We start from the raw sequence: 24055 nt of genomic DNA, 5'->3' as shown, positions 1-24055 counted from the left end.
AACAGCTTTAACTCTGTTAACACAATCCTTTATATAACCCATTCTTTCTTTCATAGTTTAATGACCAACTAATTTTTTTAAATGCTTTATAATAAAATTGCCTCATCTGACCTTCTTTTGGATTCTTTTTTAAAAAGATGAACTTCCACCCTGAATCCCTCTTAAGTCCTTCCCATCTCCAGGTCTTCATGAAAACAACAGCTCTGCATCATCAGTGTCAACTCCTAAGGGTGACAGTAACACAAAACACAGCTGAAGGCTACGAGTGTGTCAAGCACAGGGACCTTCCCCGTCCGGCGTAGACCCTGGGCTCACAGCTTGCAGGCCCTTGAAGCCCTGGGCTCCTGAGAAGGGTCTCGGCAGCAGCTTCAGTGTCGGGGCAGCCAATCGGGCATCAGCAACCTCCCAGGAGGTTAGAAAGGGATTCTGGGTCGCATCTTCCAGCGCCTGAACAGAACTATTCAATTTGCCTAGATTTTCACTAATTTTAGTTGGTGATTAGTTTTTACTTTGGGTTGTATATGCGTAATTTACTGTGTTCTTACATCTCTGTATTTTGTAACAGATAAAGGTAGTTATTTTTGTTGGCCCTGATAATCTACCAGGTTATCTTTTCTATAACCAACCAACCAACAAACCCATATAAATGTGTAAGCTAGGGCATTTGAATTTTTGCCTTGAAGATTGGAAAAAAAACAGGAAATCGCCTGTTTTATTTGTTTCCCCTCAAATCGGAAGCCAGTATTTCTCTTGTAAGAGACTGACATTTGTTGTCACCCATGGAGAAACATGACATTGACAGGGTTGGTATTTCAAAGCACACAGAACTGGTTCAGCCACACCCACAACTGGTTTGTTCAGCATAACCAGGTTAATCATCTTCCCCCAGAAAGGTAACAAACGAAGATTCCTGGGCCAAATGGGGCCCTTCTTTTCCAACAGTGGCAACTAATTCATTCAGCCTTCAGGGGTAAGATGTGGAGCTGCCAGGGTGTGGAACCGACATTTTGGCGGAGTAAATTAGAGCTCCTCTGGCTCATGGCCCTTCTGCCCACTCCCCGCTCCTGGGAGCAGGAGAGAGAACTATTACACTTAGAAACACTACATCCTTCATCCCTTCACTTGCTTTAAAAAAAAACCATGTAAGAATGTTTCACCCAAGAAAAGCAAATTGTAACAAAGCAGTTGGTAACTGAGACGCCAGTCACTGGGAACTCCAACAAACTATTTAGGAGGAAGGTTTTTATTTCCATGACCCTTGAAACAGCAACCCTGCAGGGATGTCTGTCTCCCCTTCCCACCTCCTCCCACTTCAAACCGGCCCTAAATCTTGACACTTAGAGTCTCTTCCATATGGAGGAAACCCCTGAACCAGACAATGGCAGCGCCCATTGTACAGGGAGGGAAGAGCACGCAGACCCTGGAAGCACAGAATGCAAGCAGAAACGGTCCCTGAGAAGGTCCCTGCAGGAAAGACAGCCCCACAGCCACCTGCATGCCGTGTGGTCCCTCCAAAGGGCCGCATGGTTTGTAGACCAGCCCAGCTTCACAGTTCCTGTTTCTAGTTACTCTGTGTCAAAGGAGAACCTACAGCTGGATGGTGCCTGAAATCTACACTGTTAGATTTCGGTTAGAAGGGACTCAGTGACTGACTGCTTTCTCAGCCTCTACCCAGCTGTTTTGGTGTCATGAGGACAGAGCTCTGTCCATGCCCCCAGGCACAGGTGACCGAGGGGCCGGGCTGCCACACCTGCCAAGGAGCACTGACAATGCCAGTCAGCCCAAACTGCCCCACGGCCCTCTGTTGTACTAACTCCAACAGCCATTTACTGTCCACTGAGTGAGCGGGGCAACACTCGTTCTCAAAGACAACAGAGGCTGTGGTCTTGAGGATGTCAGGAAGGAGCATGTGGAAAGAAGGTTAGGAGGTGATCCCCAAGACATGGGAAGAAGCTCTGTGGGGGGACCCCTGACAGGCGTCTGGAGGTGGGAACGGAGAAGAATGAGGAATACTTCGCCATGTGGTCAGGAGTCCTGCTGTGCACAAGGCACAGACACATGGATCGTGTTTTTAATATACATGCAATGTATAGCTTTATCTTCGCAAAATCTGAGTATATGTGAGAAACCACCATTGGCATAATTTATCCTCAGCTGGCATTCAAGGCTTTAGAAGTCATTATTTCTGGGTTTAGTAAATGAATTCATGAGCCCCCTGCTCTAGAGCACAAGTGGCCGAAGGGCCGTTTAGCCTCGTCTCCTGGCTCCTAGCCTAGTGCTGCTGTGCGTGCTAACAGACTCCATTCTTTTCGTTACAAACTGTTTTAACGGTAGATCAAGTAATTTTAAAAAGATGAAATAATTTTTAAAAATTAGTTTACTAGTTTTTTAACCATAAGTTTGCTTTCTCTATGAGTCTGTTTCTGTTTTGTAAACAAGTTCATTTGTGTAATTTTTTTAGATTCCACAAATAAGTGATATTATATGATACATATCAATTTTGCTTGCAAGGATCAGGAGGCCCAATCAGGGCATAGAAACCAGAGGTGCGTGAAGACTGAATGATTCATCCCAGGAACGTGGAAAAGAGCCACCACATCACTTGACTGGGTTTTGGAGAGGTGAGACCTAGAAGGTAGAAACTGGGTTTGAGCCAACACATAACATTGAGGCCACTGAAGGTGGCAGAGAAGGAAAAGCACGAGGCCGGGCTCTGCCAGTTGACAGCTGTGTGACCCCAGGAAGCTGCTACGGTCCCAGTCGCCTGGCTGTGACAGAGGCCAGTCCTCCTGGTGCCAGAGCTGCTGGGGGCGCGGGATGAGTAACCACAGCAAACGAGCCTGTAGATACTACGCAGATGTGAGGTATCACCGTTCCTCTTCACAAGCCAAGAGCCAGGCCTGTTAACAGTCGACACAGATTCCTGTGGAAGGAAGTGGGGGAGGGACGGAGGGGTGATGAATTTGGTCAAGTCAGTGGACTGTCCCTGAACTTTGCTTTCCCAGGACAAACCTCGGCACATCTGGCCACCTGGCTCTGCAGGCAGCTGGCTGGCCCGAGGGGCGCTGTGACACATGACTGCCATACAAGGGCCGTATTTTGCTCCCCCAGGGGCACCATCCACTACAAGCCAGGCTTTCCACTGAAAAAGTCAGTCAAGCATCGGACCAGTGTGCACGGACACAGTCCCAACAGGAACCGCCCTGGGCAAGGGCCACCTTGGCCATCAGGTCCCACTGGCCCACAAACCATTCCCCCAAACCCCTGGGGCCTGGCAGGCTTCTGAATTCAGGTTCTGATCTTAGAACCAAAGCAGCGGGCATGTGCCATATATTACCCAACATCCCCAGAAGGGGCTGGGGCAGGGCCCTAATCACACTCAAAAATGGCCCTATCGAAAAGTGAAAGAACTTTCATCTGAAAATACATATAAACCATTAAAAGTCACATGCTTCAATTTAGGGGAGGTTTTTTCCCTCCCCTTCAAACGATGTCAGATCAGGCCAAGCCTAAGAATGGAGTTACCAAAAAACATTTGGTTTGCAGAGACTTCTGGATTTTAAAATCACAGATAAGGGATTAGGGGCTGAGCTGGAAGCTAGCTCTCCCGCAGGCCATGGGATCCGAAGGCATCTGAGACAAACACAATGCTTGAGACAAACAGGCAGAGCCCAGCCTAGGGCTGCCAGGGCACCTGTCAGACCACTGGACACAACTTCTTGGCACGTTTCAGCCCACCCTTCAGCCGGAATGGAAAGCCACACAAGCAAGAGGTTCCGCTGCAAAGTCAGCAGCTTCCCCACCTCTTTAAGATAACTTGAGGGAGAAAAGGAATTTAAAAAAGAAAAAGAAAAAAAGCAAGGCACTTTAGCCAGGGTATGACCCTGGAGAACAAGGACAACATTTGGTAAATAGGATATTTAAGTTGATAAGGAAGTTTACAGCTTTAAGAAAACGCCACAGAATCCTGTAAACAATTTGCAGTGGCTTTTTTTTTTTTTTGGTAGTGGCTTACTTTTTAACCACCTAGATTTTTGAATGCTCTAAAAGCAAGGCATATGTATAAAGAATTTTTTCAAGGGCCAGGAAAACAACAGCAATGACTGCAAAATTTGCAGAATAAAAGATGCAATTATCTATATCGCATTTTCTTGTTAAAGAGAGTTAAGTGCTCTTATGAAAGTAAATTACCAGGTCAATGCAGATACTACATACAGAAGGTGACGTGGGACCACTCAAAGGAACATGAAAGCAAGTATATGTATGTGTGTGCATGGCTGGGACACTGTGCTGTGCACCAGAAACTGACACACTGTAACTGACTGTACTGCAATTTAAAAAAAATTTTTTTTTAAGTTAAAAAAAGATAAGAAAAACAGAGAACCCTGGGTTTTGTCAGGAGACCCGGGTTTGGGATCTGTCACTCCCTGAACCGTGCGGCCCTGGTGAAGGAACTTAGCACCCGTCAGGCATCTAATGGCTCTCACCCCTCTAGCATGAACGTGATAAACAGTATTTAGCCAACCTACGTTAGAGTTTGGGTGTAAGAATTAAGTGAGAAACAGATCTGAAGGCGCTTTTAAAACTATGAAAAAAAACTAGAGCGGAGATCGTTTTACATTGGGTTATGTTTTAAGGTCAGTAAATGAGATGAAAACAGTGTGTAAAAGCCACTCCTGAAGAACCCCTTAGCCTACAGTGTCCCGCACACGTGGTTTTGTGTAAACTGTAGTGTCTCTCAGTAAATCCCTCCAATGTGAGAACAAACTACAGTGCTTGGCCTGTGCTGAGAGGCCATTTCAAACAAACAAACAAAAAGAATAGGTACATAAACAAGACAAAATGTGTGTGTGTGTGTGTGTGTGTATGTGTATACATTGTTTTTCGCCAAGTATGGACACAAAGATGCATAATCCATGAATGCTGGAAGCTCCTACACTGATTCCACTCTACAGTAACTCAGGGGCTTTGCTACATGTGACTCTGAGTTATTTCACTGCTGTCAACAATGAAGAAGTGTTTCTGGTAATACTGAAACGCTTTTCAGAATCAGGAAGTCCTCCCTTTGACTTTCATGATACTTTAAAGATAGCACGGCCCTCTGTCTAATTTTAGTATTTGATTTTTCATTCGACAAGCATCTATTAGACACACGCTATAACAGAGGCGCTGTGCAGAGCAACGGAAGGAAGCAAAACAAAAACACAATACGGGGTCCCCACCCTCAAGAAGTGTGCTAGCTGGGGGTGGAAACAAAGGCTTCAACAGATAACCATAACGCAAGATGGAATGGCCAAGCACCAGCTAGCAGTGGAAGTATCAACATTTGGAAATGGAAAAAAAAGAAAGAAAGAAAAAGAAAAAAAAATTGGAAATGAAGAGGAAAGACCAAGGACCCTGGATAGACCAGGGAACATCTCACCCAGGAGACAGGGCCCCAGGATGAACTGTACTTCAGTGTGGAAACAGGAGGCGATAAGGATTGATAAGGGCTGACCACAGAGCCGCAGGGATTCCTGGCATACTGGAAAAGCGACGCACCCAGCAGACAGAGGGGTGTGGTGAGACCCCAAATCCAGCACGTACTGGATGCCTATGTGGCATCAGGACCTAGGAGACACCTTAATAAATACTGACATCTTGAGTCTAGACAACACCACTGGACCTCTCGTGCTTGTCTTCCAGACCCTACTCTGTCCTCCCCGGGAGGGGTGAGGGGTGTAACGTGGTCCCCTGCTCCCTGGCTCCTTTGGGTTTGCCCAGTGGGACACAGGGCAGCAGGTGGCAGGGAGGCAGGGAGGAGAGTGGGGTCAGGGTGTTTATTCTTCATAACTGGCAGACTCAAGATTCGAACCCAGATACCAACTACTATATATAAAACAGATAAACAACAAGGTCCTGCTGTAGAGCACAGGGAACTATGCTGAATACCTTGTAATAGCTCATAATGAAGAAGAATATGAAAAGGAATATATGTACGTACAACTGAGTCACCATGTTCTAACCAGAAACTAACACAACATTGTAAATCGACTACACTGCAATAAAAAATTTTAAAAAATCCAAACCCAGAGCTATCTGTCTCAAAAGCCATGCTTTGAACCTGGGGGGTGTAATCTGGTGATAGACTACAGAGGATCTTGAGAGAAATGCACGTAATCTCTCGTGCTAATTCCCAGGAGTTAGTGATTCATTGTGGACATGTGTAGCCTACGCCAGCTCATCTTTTTAAACAGTTCTGCAAACGCGATGCTCCAATCAGACGTTCATGTCAGCAGATTGTGCCAAATGCGCAACAGCTTATCTTTAAAAAAAAAAAAAAAAAACCAACAAAAACTCAGAGATATTCCAAGACTCCAGCCCAGATCCTTCCTAGATCGTGGGTCTCACATCTGCTGTTTCCTTTCTTGGATTCTTAGCTAGCTGAGAGAGAATGCACGCTATTGGTGATCAGAAGGCACATGTCATGGAATTTCGTGAGCAAACATATGCCCCTCATCATCTTTCTAAACTGCTCTAAAATTTTTTCCACCCCAACTCCACCCCCCCATTCCTAAGAGAGCTTAGACACTTGTCACCATTCTCTTGTTTGTCAGAGTGACCTTTGTTGCTGGTTGATGGTGTATGAGGCAGTTTGGCGTCTGAGCCGTTTCCAGGATTCTGCACCACCCTTCTTGAGCCTGGACTTGGACTGATGCTAACTTGGGGAAAAGAACACATTTCTTATTACAGGGATTCCAGAGATAAAGTGCTTAGACTTTACACAGGCTGAGCGGAGCTGCTGGTACCACAAGTGGGTGTGACCCGGTGACGCCCCAGCAGGGACTCTGACAGCCTTGAACTTCGAGGTAATGACCGCCCTCTTCTTGCACCTGGCTTTGAACCCTTAGTCAGACACTGTTTGGTCTGGGATTCTGTGACTCATAAAACTATAGTTTTAAAAAAGGTTCTGTGCAGTGGGGGTATAGCTCAGTGGTAGAGTGAATGTTTAGCATGCACGAGGTCCTGGGTTCAGTCCCCAGTACCTCCATTAAATAAATAAATACATAAGTAAACCTAATTTCTCCCCCCTCCCAAAAAATAAATAAAAAATAAAAAAGGTTCTGCAAGGGAAAAAAGCCAGTTACAAAAGGACAAATACTGTGTGATTCCACTCATATGAGGTTCCTAGAGGAGTCAAATTCATAGAGACAGAAACTGGATGGAGGGGGCCAGCGGCCGGGGGAGGGAAGAAAGGGATTTACTGTTTAGTGGGAACAGAGTTGCATTTTTGCAAGATGAAAAGAGTTCTGTGGACGGATGGTGGTGATGGTTGCACAACCATGTGAATGTGCTTAATGCCACGGAACTGAACACTGGAAAACGGTTAAGGTGGTAAATTACATGCTATGTGTATCTTCCCACAATTAAAAACTAAAAACGGGTTCTGGAAAAGCAGGAGAATAATGAATGGAGCGAGGCTGCTGGAGAAACACGGAAAGCACTGGACCTGTTGACGGAAAGAGCGGACTGCTTCATCACTAGCCGGTTACCGCAGTGCAGCGGGCTGCTCACAGAGCACGGTGAACTTCCTAAGTGGGCAGTTACCAGACCCAAATGACCGCTTAACATTTCCACTCTGAAATGACTCACTATTTCATTCAGTACACAGGTGCTGAGGGCCCACGGTGCTTTCCAGGGGTGGGGTGGGGAATCGAGGTTTGTGGTGCGCTGAGACTCGGGGCACCCGCGTGGGGCCCCCAGTGAACTGCACCTAAATTAAAGCCAAGCCCGGGAGGGCCCCAGGCACGGAGCTGGGCTGTAAAGGTGGGGTCTGGGGAAGGGTCACTGCAGGGAGGCAGGGGCACAGCATGTGGGAACACATGTAAGCCGACCCGGCAAGTTCAGATGTCACCTGAAGTCCAGGTGACAGCATCAAAGGGCACCTAGGAGGAGGGGCCGCCCGGGTCAGGAAGTGGGCGGGGGGCCGTTCACAGACTCGGCCCTGCATCTTCAGAGCAGTGGGAACTTCCTCAGGACTTCGGGCAACTCAGAGATAAATGAGATTCCTGCTATAGAAAGTGCAGAAGTGCTGTGATTTGAAGGGAAACATGGGTGAAGACAGGGAAAGTCATTCCGAGACACCCACAGCAATCCAGTGGAGGGAACACAGATCTGAGCTAGTAACTAGGGTGTGGCCTCGCCCGGAAGCAAGGGGCCGACTAAAACCACCTCCCATACCCCTTCAAGTCTGTGATCTGTCCCATTTTTTGATCCATCAGTCATTCATCAAACACAAATCAGTTGGGGAGGGTATAGCTCAGTGGCAGAATGCATGCACAAGGTTCTGGGTTCAATCCTCAGTACCTGCACTAAAGATAAATAAATAAACCTAATTACCCTCCCAAAACAAACAAACAAAAACAAAAGCAAAAAAGAAAAAAAACCACCATCAAACACACACATACAAAAAACCACACAAATGAGCACCTAGTAGGCTGTGGACCATGGAGGCAGACTCCGGGGTTCAAACTCCAGTTCTTGAAAAGGACTAGCCAGGGGACCTTGGCAAGTTATGTAAATGCTGGGGGCTCACAGGTCACAATGCTGATGACCATAACAGCCACCTCAGAGGGGTGTAGTGAGGATTAAACAGGGGAAACCTGTCAGTGCCTGGACCACTGACACTGGAGGTTGCCTGGTGAGCCCTCCAGCACTGGCTACATCTCCCTCTCCTCCCCTGCTGCTACACACACACACACACACACACACACTAGCTGCCCCACACTGGGGAGAGAAAGACGAATGGAATGCAGCCCCTACCTTGGAGAAGCACAAGCTCTTGTTGGGAAATAACAACTGTGTGGTGTTAGAGCTGTAATTAAGTACAAGATGCAGTCTGAACACATATTTTGATATAATTAAATTATATCAACTCAATACAAGGCCATTTTCAAGGAAGGCAAAGAGATGACACATGGAGCCAGATTTCAGTCTTTGAGAGCAGTGGAGTGTGGGCAATCCTGCTTCATTATTCTCTAAAGGACTAATTCGGCGGAGCCAGGCTAACAGCTCGGTATCTTTATTACAGCTCCGTACGGTCCCCGGGGAGTGGTCACCACATTTTACACATGGGATGGTTAAGCACTGCAAGTAACTTGATGTTACACAAAGTATCATCTAAGGATTTTCAACTGTTTAAGACGATAATTGGGGCTAAAATGTGTAGCAATGCTACAGCATAGGACAGTCCCAACTCTGCCCAACTGCTTCTCCACTGGAGCATATTTTTCTAAGAATGGCAAAATTCTTGTTACACCAAATAACTGTCGGGGGCTGATTTAACAGTCAGATCTTTTTTTGCTGCTAAGAATGCTAGTTTTGCCAAGAACTACTTCACTGTGTCAATTACTTTGGCTGAAAATAATTTGCTTTAAGCCCGTTAAACCACCAAATGCTTTTTGCAAATGTTTCTACTTTTTGATTCAAGTGGACCAGTGTCCAGCTCGAGACTTCCTTATTTGTGCAGATGAGTTTGGGTCCCCTCAGCCAGTCTCCTCACTGTCCCACGTTCAATTGTTCCTGGGTTCTCCCTGTAACGTTTCCTCACCTGCAAAGCCTTCTCTTCCAATGTCCAAGTCTACTGGTTCTTTGATGAGGGAGAGAGTTAAATGTCACGTGTATGTGCATGTGTATACACATACCTGTGACAGGTGTCCAAATACGTATGCGTGTGTAGATTTGTATGTGAGATGTAATACAATATATACACACACACACACACATTATTTCAAGCAGACAGAAAAGTGGTAGGAGTGCCTTCCCTGTTTAACCCAACTTAGCACACACCTGCGACAGGTGGGGCACTCTGGTGTAAGACACAGCAGATGGGCTCTGATTTCACTCAAACGATATTCACCAGGAACCCACCAGGGGCAGGCTCCGCCCGGAAAGTGATGATGGCCTAACAGGGGCTCTGAAAATAAACCACCACGCCAGGCCTCTGGGGTAATGTGATGACAGAGGTTTGGGGGCCACCAAGGACACCTCACCACACTCAGGAGCCAGGGGTGGCGGCAGGTGAAGGAGCTGGGGGTTGGCTGAGACAGGCAGCCTGAGGGCCTTGGGTGCCAAAGGGGAGGGAGGGGCCCTGAAGACTTTCAAACAGGAGGCTGCTTCCCAGATCAGGTCTATCTTCCCAGAGGAGCATTCCAAGCATCTAATTTCACCTTAGGTGAGCTCACTTGAGCCGTGGGATTCCGTTACCATCTACACATTGAGGGCTCTCAAACTTTTTATCTCTAGTCCAGACGTCTCCCGACTCCAGTCCCTGCAGCCTGCAGCCTGCAGCCTGCAGCCTACTCAGCCCCTTGGCTTCTATGTCCCATCCGTCCCTCATGCCCCACAAGCCGCAAATGAACCACTGTCCGCCTCCCCAACCTTCTAGCTCCTTCTGTCTCGGCCCACGCTGCTCACTTGGATGGATGAGTCAGGAGCCTGGGTGGCATCCTGGATTCCCCCTCCTCTCCACGCCTAATGACTTAAGTCCAGGTGAGGTTAGCCCCTAATCAGCACCACCTCTCCCTGGATTCACACGCCAGCCTCCCTGGCCCCACTCCACACTGCAGGGAGAGCCATCCTTCAAAATCCCTGCAAATCTGACCACGGCACTCTCTTGCCTCAAAATCCTCCACCACATTCTCTCTGCTCATTAGAAATGAGACCAAACTCCTCAATGTGGCCAAAAGGCCCCACAGGACGCCCCCCTCCCAGCCTCATTTCAAGCTTTGCTCCTTTTTCTTTCTTTTTTTGCTTTGCTCCTTTTTCCTGCACCACATGAGGCTTTATTTCAATTTCCAAAAGGTCCTTCGCCCCCTCAGAGCTTCCTACTCTGAATGGAATGTTCTTCTGCCCACCCTCTCCCCATCCCCTTTCAGTGAGTGACTTCCACACATCCAGGAAAGAGCTCACGCGGGCCTTCCTTAGTCTGATGCCCAGTAACACTCCTTACCCTTTTTCTTGGTACCATCTATTCCTGGGGTCATTAAACAACTAACTGTGGATGTGATGCTGAGTGCCCAGTTCCCAAAGAGCAATGCAGTCTGCTGAATGCAAGGACATGTGGCGCCGGGGTGTTGCTGGGACCCTCAGATCAGTGCAATAACCAGTGCGGTGGGTACTCAACTCAATAAAAAGGGAACTGAGCCTGGAGGCAGAAAGGCTAGTTGGGGCTGCTGGTTTTACAACACCCCAGATGAGAACTGACGAGGGTCTGAGCTAAGGCAGAGGAAGGAATTATTAGATACTTGGGGAGCAGAACCTATAGGCCATGGAGATGGGAGGGCAGGGGAGAGAGGGCTGGTGGATGATGACCAGGGAAATCTAATGTTTCTGGGGAAGACCATGTTTTAAACATGCTTCACTGTCCCGTGTGCAATGTATTCACCTTAAATCGACTCCATCGGCCAAGTGAACTTCAAGTCCCCACTCCCCGCGAATACTCGCCTCACCATCTCTATCCTCATTATCTTTAACTGTGAGCTGCTCGTTGTCCTTGAAAGGTTATTGGTGGGAATAATGGCCCCATCAGGACAATGATGCCTTCCCCTCCAGAGGGCACAGAACCAAGGACACGGCCGCTCCCGGACCACACCGCACAGCGATCTGGCCGCCACCCCAGGAGGGCTGGCACCTCTGGTCCTCTCTCCCTCTATAAGGAGCCAAGGTCTCCTACGGAACTCCCCACCTTGGCAGGCTCTGGGCTTGGCGTTTTTGCCCTCTTGCATCATCTAAGCCTAAAGGTCAATCTGCCCCTTCACAGTGGGGGTAGTTTATTCAAGACAGAGTGTTTAAATCTTTCCCAGCAATCTGGCAGAATAAATATGCTATTGCCTTTTAAGACACAACTAAGTACTCTGTAAAAATGTGGTTTTCCACACATAGTTTTTTCCAGTAAAGATACAGTGTTAGAGGAAACAAAATTGGAAGTATGTCTACCTAACTCTTGACTGAAAAATAAATACTTTTAAGAGAGATAAACTTCTAAAGAGCTCTTTCTTTAAAGTAAACCAAAAGGATGTGTACTTTCTCCTGCTGGCACATAAGGACACCCCCCCCCCGTCCCACATGACATTAAAACAAATGTGCTGCTTTCAGCAGAATATTAAATTTATGTGTCAAATATCCAGTGAGACGAACATGGAGCATTGAGGGGGGAGGTGTACTGATAATTGTACAGTATTTAGAGTTTACAGCAAACTTTTTATTTTCACTGTTTCTGGTGGCATTTAAAATATTTTGCTAATCCTAGAAATCCTCTATTAATAAGCTAGGATTTTAAAGGTGAATACTCGTATTTTTCCTGAGAGAGATTTTCCTAAGTAGTCCAAAATACCATTGATTTTTAAGCCCTTGGAGAAACCGCTTCACTAATAAAAAGCAGTGCTTTTATGTACAATTTTCAGTGCTGTCCGTGATTCAGGTTTTCACGCTTCCAGTTTTACAGCTTGACCAGACTAACAGTAGAAAGAAAGCTGTTATTTCTTTATCCACCCTCCACTCAACTGAAATGTTTATTTTTCAAGAGACTCTCTGGCTTACTCTACCTCAGAAATTAACAATAACCAACCGAAGGTTACTTTTGAAACACGGTTTGTGAATTTCCCACCAAAATGTTTGGGTTTGTTTATCATGTCATAAATGCTTGTGGTTCTGTGCCGGGTGGAGCACCAAGTGTACCAATTAGAAATTCTCGCTCGGCACGGGTGCTTGCCCTGCAGTTTTCCGTAAAAGCATTTTCTTTTGATTTTGCTATCAGAGAAAGCTTAAATCAGTCGTCTGCCACCACATAAGAATACATAATAGGTTTGAAAAGACTTCATGTTGTTGAGTTCAAATGATTTCCTCACACGCGTTCCTTGATCCTGTTTCAAACCCAGCTATTTGCCAACCTGAAAATCCTATGATAACCAGAGTTGAGAAAGTGATCAGAATTACAGATGCCAAAATATTGCTAAGATTTTAAATAAAGTATTATCAATTCCCCAAATATAAATGCTTAGGAATTAAAACAAGTTTTCACTTCAAAACTAGAAAAAAAAATGGAAGTAGCTTCAAAAGATTATTATCGTGACTTCAAAATGTCACTGGGAGCTGCAGGTAGTGGGGACTTGACCTGCCACGGTTATTAAGAAGTAGCACCTGCAGGTGAAGAAGCCCAGCTACACTGGGGAGCTGCAGACACACCATGTATAGGCTTTACAAGGTATCCGATAAGGTCTCTCACGACGCCTTTCCAGGCAGGATGGAAAAAGGACGTTAGTCAGCATCATAACCTTTAAGGCAGTGACCAACTTCCATGTTATTATAACGCTGAAATATTCTATAGCGTTGGGGTTTTTTGCAGGATGGTAATACATATTATAATTGTGTTGTAATCTGATAGGGCTCTGCCTACTGGAAGAAAGCCCCTTCAAAAAGAAAAGAAAAAGTAAGAAAAAAAGTTGGGGGGGGCTTAGCCACAGTACATGTAAAACAGACAAAATTTTAGGTGAAGACTAACAGCAGAGGTAACGTGAAGTGACAAGCAAAAGGCTAATATGATCTTGGGCTGCATTAGTAGAAGTATAGACTTTAGAATAAGGGAGGTGAAGAATCCTGCTCTACTCTGCTCTGTTTAAAAATCGTACTTGGAATACCGCATTCAGTTCTGTCAAATTGTAAAAGGCATTTAGACAAAAGAAAACAAGTGATCAGGCAAGCCAGGATGAGTGAGGGTCTAAAATTGTGTTTTTTGAGGATTTTTTTTTTACTGGTAACGTTTAGCTGAAAGAAGACGGGAAAAAGAGCTATCACAATTGTCTTCAAACATGACCTAGTGCATAGAAAAGAGATAAAACCTATTCTCTATGGGCCCAAGGGGCAGAACTTGGGCTACATGTTGACCGCATTTAGGAAATGACTGTCTGAACTGTACAAAGAAGGAATGGATTGCATGAAGAGATAGTGAGTTTCCAGTCCCTTGGAAGTCCTCAAACATGAGGTGAATAACCTTTGGAGCATCCCTCTCCTCTCCAGCTGTGGAACAGAGATTTCGAGCCAGGGAGGGATGGGTGGACTGAACCAGTGGAGGACGGCGCGGGCGAGGAGGGCCACTTCAGCTAGAGCCGCTCCACGCTTATCTGCTTTACATTTGGGTTCCTGGGTGAGCTGTAGTTTGAAGAAACATTCAGAGGCTTAAGAAAGTAAACCATGAGATGAGATCACCACTTTGGTCCCCTCAAATGCTGAAATTCTATCAACTATGGTAACTAAGCAAGAATGTGGGTTAACTTGTTTTTTGTTTTTGTTTTTTGTTTTTGCATTGACTTGGTCTGATGAGCTGTGATTGATGAAAGTATCAGAAGTGACTCACAGAAATGAAACAGCAATAATATTAGGTTCCTCCCACCCACTTCCTTCCTTCTTTCATCCAGTTCCTTGATTCCCCAGTCTTGTATCTGGAAGGTGTAAGAAAAAGAACTTGCTATCTAGATTTCAAAACATTCAGACTGGTTCCTCAAAAATGGTAAACCCAGAGTTACCACACGCCCCAGCAATGCCACACCTGGGTATCTACCAAAGAGAAATGAAAACATACATTCACACAAAAACTTGGACATGAATGTTCACAGTAGTATTACTCATGATAATCAAAAGGCAGAACCATCCCACATGCCTAGCAACTGGTGGATGGATAAAATGTGGTCTATCCCTACAACAGAATAGTATTTGGTCATAAAAAGGAATGAAATACAGACCCGTGCTATGATGTGGATGAACCTTAAAACATGGTGCTAAGCGAAAGAAGCCAGACACAGAAGGCCAAATACTGTAAGATTCCATTTACATTAAACATGCAGAGTCCATGGTGACGGGAAGCAGATTAGTGGCTGCCAGGGGCCAGGGCAGTGGGGAATGGGGAACAGGACCTAGTAGGTTCTGGGATTTCGTCTGGGAGGTGATGAAGATGTTCTAAAATTAGATAATGTTGATGCTTGCACAATAATGTGAATATACTAAAAGCCACTTAAATGTACACTTTAAAAGGGTGTATATTTTTAGAATGTAAATTGTATCTCTATACTGCTATTATTAAAACAAAACAAAAAATTCACATTGGTATCCAAGCTTTACTGGTTGTATGACCTTCTAAAGTCAGTAAGTCTCTTTGAGCCTCAGTCTCCTACAAAAAGGAGGACGGTGATGCTTCCTTCGACCAAGGAAACCTCTGGAAGAAATATGGAGTAAAGGATGGCACTTCCCAAATGAGAAGCTGGCTTGTAAACAATAGCTTTCATCCACTTTCCAACTATTGTAGTTTTACTTAGGGCAATAAACGAAGCTTGTGATTTCTAGCTCACTTTACAGAGTTCTAAATAGTTTGAAGAAGAAACATGGCACACACTTTCTACACACACATCTTTTAGATCCTGAGAGGGCCAGGATCTAAAAGATGAGAAGGCATAGTCTCTCTTCAGGAGGCTAATACTGCCTGTGTTGACATTTAATATCCGTTACAAATTAATTAGGAGCGATAGTGAGGAAAAAAACCATAATGGAAGATGGAGGTTTCATTCATTAGACCAACATCCTCTCTCGCTCCAGTCTCATTCATATCACTAACGGCTGTCTGTATCTCACCGAGAGGACGTTGCCTGTGACAGGCATCCACGTAGGAAGTATGGGTAGTATTTTCTGAAGCTAATACATAACTCTGCCTTTTTAGTTCCTGTCACCATCAAAAGCACGAAGTGCTGCTCTACATCTAAAACTCTGAGTTCACAGATTATACTGTTGTAGTCTTGTCATTGTGATGTAAATCTCTAATTTAAAAAGAAAAAGCTTTTTTTTCCAATGTAGCTAATAAAATATCCAAATGTTTAGTGCTGGGTGAAAGGGTGTCTCTGTGATTTGCTGCTTTAATTGAATCATCATAGTAATTAAACTGAATTGCATTCATTTGTATTGAAGCCTCTTGAAAATAATTTTACATCAAAATTTTACAGCCTAAGACATCATCAGTTAACATGCCTTTCTGCCTCATAGGCTACTCTTCCTTTAAACTTTAACAATAAAACAACCAAAAAATAAATACAGAGCTAAAAGCATTTTAGGAAAAGCCATTCAACAGTTATGACTCAATTGTACTTTGAAGTGATCTTATTGCTTGATTCTAGTTATTTTAAAGTCATTTTTCTTTAAACTGTTAGCCATATGATATAAGAGTTGGTTTTCACTTTCTTCTAGACACCATTACCAGTAAAATTCCTTACCAATATCTCTAAACTAGCAATTAACAAGAAAAGGCAGAAAACCAAAACATACACGAATAGATGTGCAGGTCAACTTCATGACTGAACTGCTATTTAGACAAAATGACTGGCCCCAAACAACTGCTCAAATACCTCCTTAGTGTTTTGGAGTGCAAGACTGTTCCCATGGCTCTAAACTATATATAAGAGATTCCAGGGGCCAGCAGACACATTCTATCTGCCTTCAACTCCGAAACTGCTGTCAAATTTGGAGAGAGCAAAAACTTTCTTTCATTCCACTGAAGAGGGCATTATCAAGTTAATGAAGGCTCATACGTGATTAATATGAAAATTGTAAGTTACCAAAACTATCAGAATGTATACTCTCCCTAGAAAAAGATGATAAGCTTTGCAGAAATTAACATCATCACAGAGGGTGACTCAACACAGTAATCTTATTGCTACAGAGAATAGCTCCTATTTGCAGACAGGTGTTGTATAACTAGAAAGTTCCCCTAAAGCTCAATTACAATTACAAAATAAATTGCTCGAGTTGTCAAAGCATCTAGAGTTCCAAATTATTCCGACTGCATCGGGGTAAATTCTATCAAATACACATTAAAAAAAAAAAACTTCCAGGATCCTCTAATAAAGCAATAAATCCAACATATAAAACAGTGTATGGTGAACTTTTGTGCATAAATTGTCACACATCATGGTCTACCAAAATATTCAGTCTGCTGTGAACATCTTTTTCAACCCTGTTAGTTGAGACTAAAATCTTTCAAGCACGTAGGATTTTATATATATTTTTTAAGATGCCGTATTAATGTTTCCTTCCTGTAAAAAAAAAAAAAAAATCCATCACCCTGTAAACAAAATAGCCGAAAGACTTTCAAGCCAGGTTCCCTTTGCCTGTTCGTTAAAAAAGCTCTAGATTGCATGAAACTGGGATGATTCCATCAAAGTACAACTGAATGGATCCCGGGGGTCTATCCGCAACAAACACTGCGCACATCCTCGAAGGAGTGTTTTGTTATTAAGTGATTTGTTTTCCGAGTTCCTCATCCAGACATCTCCAAACAGATGTGAGTTTGGAGGCAGAAAGCAACACGTCCCCGGAGCCCCGGGGCGGCCGGGCCACCCCACGCGCTGCCCGGCCGGTGCGCTCGCTCGGGTCTCCCCGGGACCCGCCGCCCCGCGCGCACTGGCCGGCGCGGGAGCCGGGCGGGGCGGGGGCGCAGCGAGGCGCAGCCCGGGGCCCGCGCGGCCCAGCACAATGCGCCCGCGGCGGCGGGAACCGCGCGCCCCTCCGCCGCAACTTTGCGCGGCCTCCCCGGCCGCCCGGCCTCGCCCCTCGGCCCGCTCCCCGCCGCGGCCCCCGCCCGGCCGGCCGCCGCCCCTCACCGTTGCAGAACTGGAGCAGCGAGGACGTGTCGTACAGGCTGCTGTAGCTCGAGAAGCCGTCCTCCATGCTGAGGCCGCCGGGCAGCGCTCGCTTCCCCGGCCGGGCCGCGCCGCCGCCGCTCACCCCCACACTGAGCCGCGCCGAGCCGCGGCCGGCGCTGGCGCTGGGGCCGGCCCTGCTGTGGCGGCGGCCGCTGCCGGTTACCATGGCAACCCCGGGCCCGCCGCCGCAGCCGCGCGAGCCCGGCGCCCGCTCTGCCCGCCAGGGGGCGGCCTCGGCGGGGGACGTGGCCGGGCGGGGACGGGGCGGGGCCGCGCGCGGGCCGGCTGGGTCCCGGGAGCAGAGGGCGGGCCTGGGGCCGGGATGCCCCAGTGGCGCCGCGGCCAGGGCCCGCCTCCCCGCGCGGCCGCCGGCGCCCCCCAGGAGGGCGGGACGCGGGGTGGGGGTGGGGGCGCGGGGACAAAGGAGAGGCGGCTACGCGGGAGGGGAAGCGCGGCGAGCGGGGGCGCCGGCCGGGCCCGGGCAACTCCTCCTGCGGACGCCGGAGCCCGCGCTCCTCGGGGGCGCTGTCCCCGCGCCCGCGCCCGCGGGCGGCTCCAGGACCAAACATGGACAACTTGTGAGCCCATTTCGGCCGCGTTTCCACCTCGGAGCAACTCCACTTTTGGCCACGTCCTGCCAGGCGCGCCCCTCTCTGCGCACGTTCTTCCGCCGCAGCCAGGCCCTGGCTCGAGTGAGAATTAGCGCAGGGTTTGTAACTCCGCTTGAACCTTTGCTCGCGGGCGGAAAAAGATGCGACTTCCCACTTTAAAAAGAGGCCCTCGTAATGTCAGGCTGGAAAGGTTGCTGCGCTTAAAGGAGCTAAAACATCTGCTCTCTTCCCTCCCACTCTGATCAGCCCCTGGGGTGCAGACTTGTCACATTACACACTTGTTAACTTGTTACGGGACCCAAGGAACTCTGTCTTTACTCTCTCAGAAAAACGACGAGTTGGGGCAAAATTCGATAATAACACACGAATTAATAATAATGGTTAATGATTTGTGTTTCACTGCCCACGGCCTACAATAAAGATGCCGACAAATAACAAGTGAGGACGCAAGAGAGAGGAATCTGTGAGTCTGATGATCCTCTGGGTTGGTCCAGAACAGACTGCATAACATTTATGCTCCTGGTCACACAATAGTTACAATTCACTCACATGTAAAATTTTGAATGTTTTCAAGTTATAGCTATTAACTCCTGTAGGTTGGACATAAGTAGGTGAGATGAGAACTAAGTAAAAAATCAGCATTAGGAAAAACTGGAGGCCTCCCTGGGGTTCAGAGGCAAACAGAGGCCTGTCTTTGCAAAAGCAGAACGCTGGGTCAGGGATGGGGCTCTGTTGCCGCCTCTGGGGTATGTTTGGCATAGGGGTCAGCAGGACTGGCATTAGATGCTGTGGCAGAAGGGAGAGGTTGAAGCCCTCATCCAGGTCCTGGTCCAGGAGACCAAGTGCCGAAGACAAGAGACTGTCAAAAGGAAAAGTACACGGGGGAAGGGGGTAGTCCTTCAAGGGCTACAAGTGCCATGGGTTTGATGGTGACCTGGTGTTTGAAGGACAGTGTTACTGATTGCAGAGGAAAGAAGGAACAGGGCCTGCTGACAGGCCGAAGGGCTGGCCTGACTTGAATGGACAGCCTGTACTGCAGACAGTGAAAAATAAGAGTGGACTGAGAGAAGGGGGCCAGGTAAGAGAGGTCCTGAGACCTGGCAGAGGTGCCTGAGCCAGACCTGCCAGGAGATGGAGGCAGGAGATTGGTACCCAGGTGGACGGTTGACAGGAGCGGAATTAGAGATGAGTCTGAGTGTGAGGTGGCCTGCAGGAGTCCAGGGTGTCTGCAGTGCTCCAAAAATGAGGCACTCAGGTCCCCCGATGGTCAGAGGGAAGAGAGAGGCTGAGGGACAGGCCAGAGGGTAACTGCTACAGGACGATGCAGCTGGAGAGATGGAGAGGCCAAGCAAGAGAAGACAGCAAGCCTCCCGTTAGAAATGTCCCATAGCAACTGCAGATGCAGGCCAGCTAGCCAGGGAAAGAACGGGGAATTGGTGATTGTCAGCAAAGAGGCTGTAAATGAGCTCTCTAAAGGAGAGAATGGAAGTTCAGAAGGGAGCTGGGCAGAGCCTTGGAAAGGGAAGAGAGGAGGAAATTGTGCAGGAGCTGTCAGAGAGGCAGGACCATCAGCCTATCCTGTCCTTTCATTAAGCTAAGAGCACAGAAAGTCGCCAAGAAGTGGGCCTTTTCACAGGGTTCTCTGCAGGACGGGTCAAGGAGGATGAATTAGGGGAAAGGGCTTCGGTCTGGTAACAGAGGGCTCCCAGGTGACTTGGAGCATCTTGAGGAGACAGTGGGGATGACAGCCAGGCTGCTGGATGTCAAAAGGAGAGCACATGTAGATGGTCATTTCAGGACTTTGGCAGGAAAAGGAAATGGAGGCCGAATATGAGGGTCACATGAAGCCCCTACCGCCGCGCAGGACAGGTGGGCCCTCTGCATCCCAAAGGCCAGAGGCAGGTGCTAGGAGGGGGTGCTTTTGAAGGACAAGACTTAACAAAGTTGTGCATTTGGATTTAGCCCCTCTCTGTTTTCTCATTTCCCGTCTTTCTCCCCTTCTAGGTCAGTCTTTATACGATCTCTTCTCCTTTTGGCGGTTTTACACTTTAGGATGCTTTGGATAATTGGTCTGAAGAGCTGATGTGTGGCTTCCTCAGACTTGGAAAGGAAGTGACAATCGTGAATAAATGACTGAAAGATTCTTCGCTTCAGGAATGTTTGTATTCCTGATTTATAATGTTATGTTAAAGGTGTGATCGTTGGTGGCCCCAACGAAGAAAGGTTAGGGAATTCGGATGTGGGACAGGAGAAAAATGGAGCTGGAGATTTTCTTAGAAGATTTTACTTCCACTAGAGCAAAATTACAAATAACAATTAACGCAGTCCAAAAAAAAAAAAAAAAAAGCTCGGTCCACTGCTTTTGAGATGATAAAGATCGTTATTACGCTCTTAACCTAGAGTATTAAACAGCTATGTTTTTCCCACAATGGTACTCTAAAAAAAGCAAAATTTAGCATAATTACAAGGATACACATGTTAAGTCAATTAGGTATAATCTACACAGCTTCTTAAAAAGATCTATGGAGAAAGTTCAGGAAAAATCTCTGAAAACTTAATTAATAATGTGAGATTTTGCGCCCAAACATTTTAACAGACTATCATTCTGCGTCATTTTGAGATAATTTATGGCCTGAGTCCAAAACATGTTGTTGTTGTAATAAATGATGTACGCTGTCTAGGACAATATAACCGTAGTGTTCAGTGGCATTAATAGCAGCGTTTACACAACATGTGCAAAAGAGAAAGAAAAATGGGAGCTCTGTAGCCTTTATTCATAGAGAAGTAATAAAAAAAACTTACCCAGAAATGTAAAGCCTTGCGCATCTATTGTTTAATTCAACGTTCTTCCAAAACACAGCTCTGCAACACCAGGCACCGTGCTTGGAGCTGGGGACACAGCACACAAAGCACAGTGCTGTCCCAACGGCAGGTGTCTTGAAGTCAATTTAAAGAGTCACATCAGTACTTCAAAAAATGAAACAGAATCAACTGTACTTTAATTTTAAAAAAGAAAAGAAAAAAGAAACAGAAAATTCCACTCTGGATATGTACCCAAAGAAATCGAAAGCAGGGTCTTGAAGAGACATCTGTGCACCTGTGTTTATAGAAGCATTAGTCACAATAGCCAAAATGTGGAAACAACCCACTGTCCACTGACGGATGAATGGATGCACAAAATGTGGTCTATCCAGACAATGGAATACTACTCAGCCTTCAAAGAAAGGAAATTCTGACATGTGCTATCACGTGGGTGAACCTTGGGGACGTTCTGCCACATGAAATAGGCCAGTCGCGAAAAGACAACGCTACGTGATTCCGATTGTATGAGGCGCCTAGAGGAGTCAGAGTCGCCTAGGCAGAGAGTGGGGTGGTGGCTGCTGAGGGGAGCGGGCGCTAGTATTTAACCAGGACAGAGTTTCCTTTGAGGGTGATGAACAAGTTCAGGAGACAGATGGGGGTTATGGTCATGCAACATCGTGAATGTCCTTAGTGCCACTGAACTCCACACTTAAAAACAGTTAAAATGGTGAATTCTCTGTTGTGTATATTTTACCACAAGAAAAAAGTAATGAAATAGGACATATCAGGGAGCATTGAACATAGCCAGAACCTGCGTCTTACCTTGAAGCATCAGTCGTTACTTGAAAGGTCTGTACGTGCGAGTGAGCTGTGGGTGATGTAAGATGTATTTCTCCCTGTAGGCTACACAGAATAATCATACAAATAAAAGTGTGACTACAAACTGTGATAAGTGCTATGAAACAAAACCAGAAGGGAGGGTTTCAGATTGTTCTGGAAGGTCTGAACTGGACTGAGGAGTAAAAGGAGGGACCAGAGCGGCTTTAGGCAGAGAGCCAGTAGGAGCTGCTTCAGGCGAATGAGGCTCTTTTGAGGAACTGAGGAGATTACCAAGGAGCCGCCTGTTCACGTGGAGGTTTCTGATTTTATTCCAAGAGCAAAGAGAGGGTGCCCTTCAGTTAATGTTTTGGGTTAACTCGTGCCCCTCCCCAATGCTTATGCTGAAGCACTAACACCTGGTACTTCAGAACGTGCCCTTATTTGGAGACGGGGCCTTTGCAGAGGTAATCAAGTTAAATGAGGTCATTAGAGTGGGCCCTAATCCAATATGCCTGTTGTCCTTATAAGAAGAGGAAATTAGGACACAGACACACACAAAGGGAAGACCATGTGAAGAAACAGAGAGAAGACAGCTGTCTGCAAGCTGAGAAGAGAGGCCTGGCACAGATCCTTCCTTCCCAGTCCGGCCGACACCTTGATTTTGGACCTCTGGCCTCCAGAAACAATACATTTCTGTTGTTTAAGCCACCTGGTGTGTGGTGCTTTGTTGCAGCAGCGCTGGCGAACTGATACAGTTAGTATAATATCTCAAAGCCAAGAACTGGGTATGTCAGAGGTTCAGGACACCAGGCATCACTGATACTAAGTTATGAAATTTAAAATACATTTTCTCATAATAAGACTGTTATGCCATAAAATGAGAGATAATCACAGGTTCTTAACATCAGTAGAGTTTTAAACCCTGTGGCCTCCAACCTGCCTGCTGTCACAGCAGTACTTTCTACGACATCCCTGACACCTGGTCACCCAGCCTATTTCAAAGTTGAAGAGCTTGAAATATTGTTGGTTATTTTTATCCCAGACCACCCCTCCCAAAGCATCCTTCATTGATCCTCCTTTTGTCCGGTCGATCTAATCTCCCTCTGTCTGGACGCAGGCTTCCGCCTGTCCTGAAATAGTGCACTAACAGCTTGGGTCCCAGTTTCCCTACCCCTACCTTGTTTTTGCAGGGTTAACTTGCTCCAAGAGGTCATTCATTCTCTGATGCCCACCACGTTAAGGGCACACATCTTGGCATGGGCTTCCGACCTGTCTGTGTTCCTGACACAAATGCACTCTTTGGCACCTGACACGCTCCTGCCACACCACGCTATCCACAACTTCTACCCACGATGCTCACACATGCCATGCACTTGAGCGCTCTGGGCCTCTGCCTATGCCATTCCCTGTCCGGAGCACCCACCTTCCCTGCCGGCCAGCCCTGTCTGTGAGGTCTTGGTGGGCCTGCTACACCCACCACATCTACCGGTATTTGACTGTGTCCCTTACGTCAATCTGCCTTGCCTCGCAGGGACTTGCATGCGTGTGTGCGTGTGTGTGTGTGTGGTGTGTGTCCATCTCTCCCAGGAGATTAGATGCCTCTAATGCCCATCATGCTTGACACAACACTGAACATAGTTGGCAGTGAGTAATGCTGAGTGAATGAATGGATGCATCAATGAACCTGCTAGACAAAATCAGTAGCCCGTTACACACAATAGGCTCGAATGCTTTGAAGGGAGCTGTCATCTTCTCCAGGATAAAGTTCTCCATTTCTTCCCTGTCCATCATGAGACAAGGATCCCTCATTTGCGTAGATATCCACCCCACCCAGCTGGTCTCTCTTCTCCTGAATCTCGGTACCCAGAACTGGATACAGTAACCTCGGAGGACTAACCCGAGTGGCATTTCCCTTACATAGCTTGGATGTCATGATTTTATTAATGCAACTGAAGTTTGTACTGTTTTTCTGTTTTGGAGTTTTTGGTTTTTGGTTTTAGGTTTTGAGCAGCCAGGATAGCCACTGGTGGTTCACACTGGACTTGCGGTGTGAACCTATCAGTCTTTTTCAAATAAACTGCTATTGGGTCTTTGCCCTCCTGT

General features: G+C 46.7%; 1 protein-coding gene across 3 annotated transcripts in view; it reads right to left on the bottom strand.

Annotated features, from left to right (window-relative positions):
* Window positions 1-24055, bottom strand: part of EML1 (EMAP like 1) — a 166477-nt gene that overhangs the window by 98875 nt on the left and 43547 nt on the right. For 2 of the 3 annotated variants that reach the window (XM_064486242.1, XM_064486244.1), the window contains exon 1: window positions 17679-17831. The exons of the other annotated variant lie outside the window; for it this stretch is intronic. In XM_064486242.1, the coding sequence (XP_064342312.1) occupies window positions 17679-17745 (67 nt within the window). In that variant the 5' untranslated portion in view covers window positions 17746-17831. Of the gene's footprint in view, window positions 1-17678; window positions 17832-24055 lie in introns of those variants that run through there. 3 annotated transcript variants of the gene reach the window in all.

The sequence above is a fragment of the Camelus dromedarius genome, chromosome 5 (genome assembly GCF_036321535.1).
Source record: "Camelus dromedarius isolate mCamDro1 chromosome 5, mCamDro1.pat, whole genome shotgun sequence".
NCBI classification, from domain to species: domain Eukaryota; kingdom Metazoa; phylum Chordata; class Mammalia; order Artiodactyla; family Camelidae; genus Camelus; species Camelus dromedarius.
The sequence above is the reverse complement of the archived record's forward strand: the minus strand, read 5'-3'. Positions and strand labels throughout refer to the sequence as shown.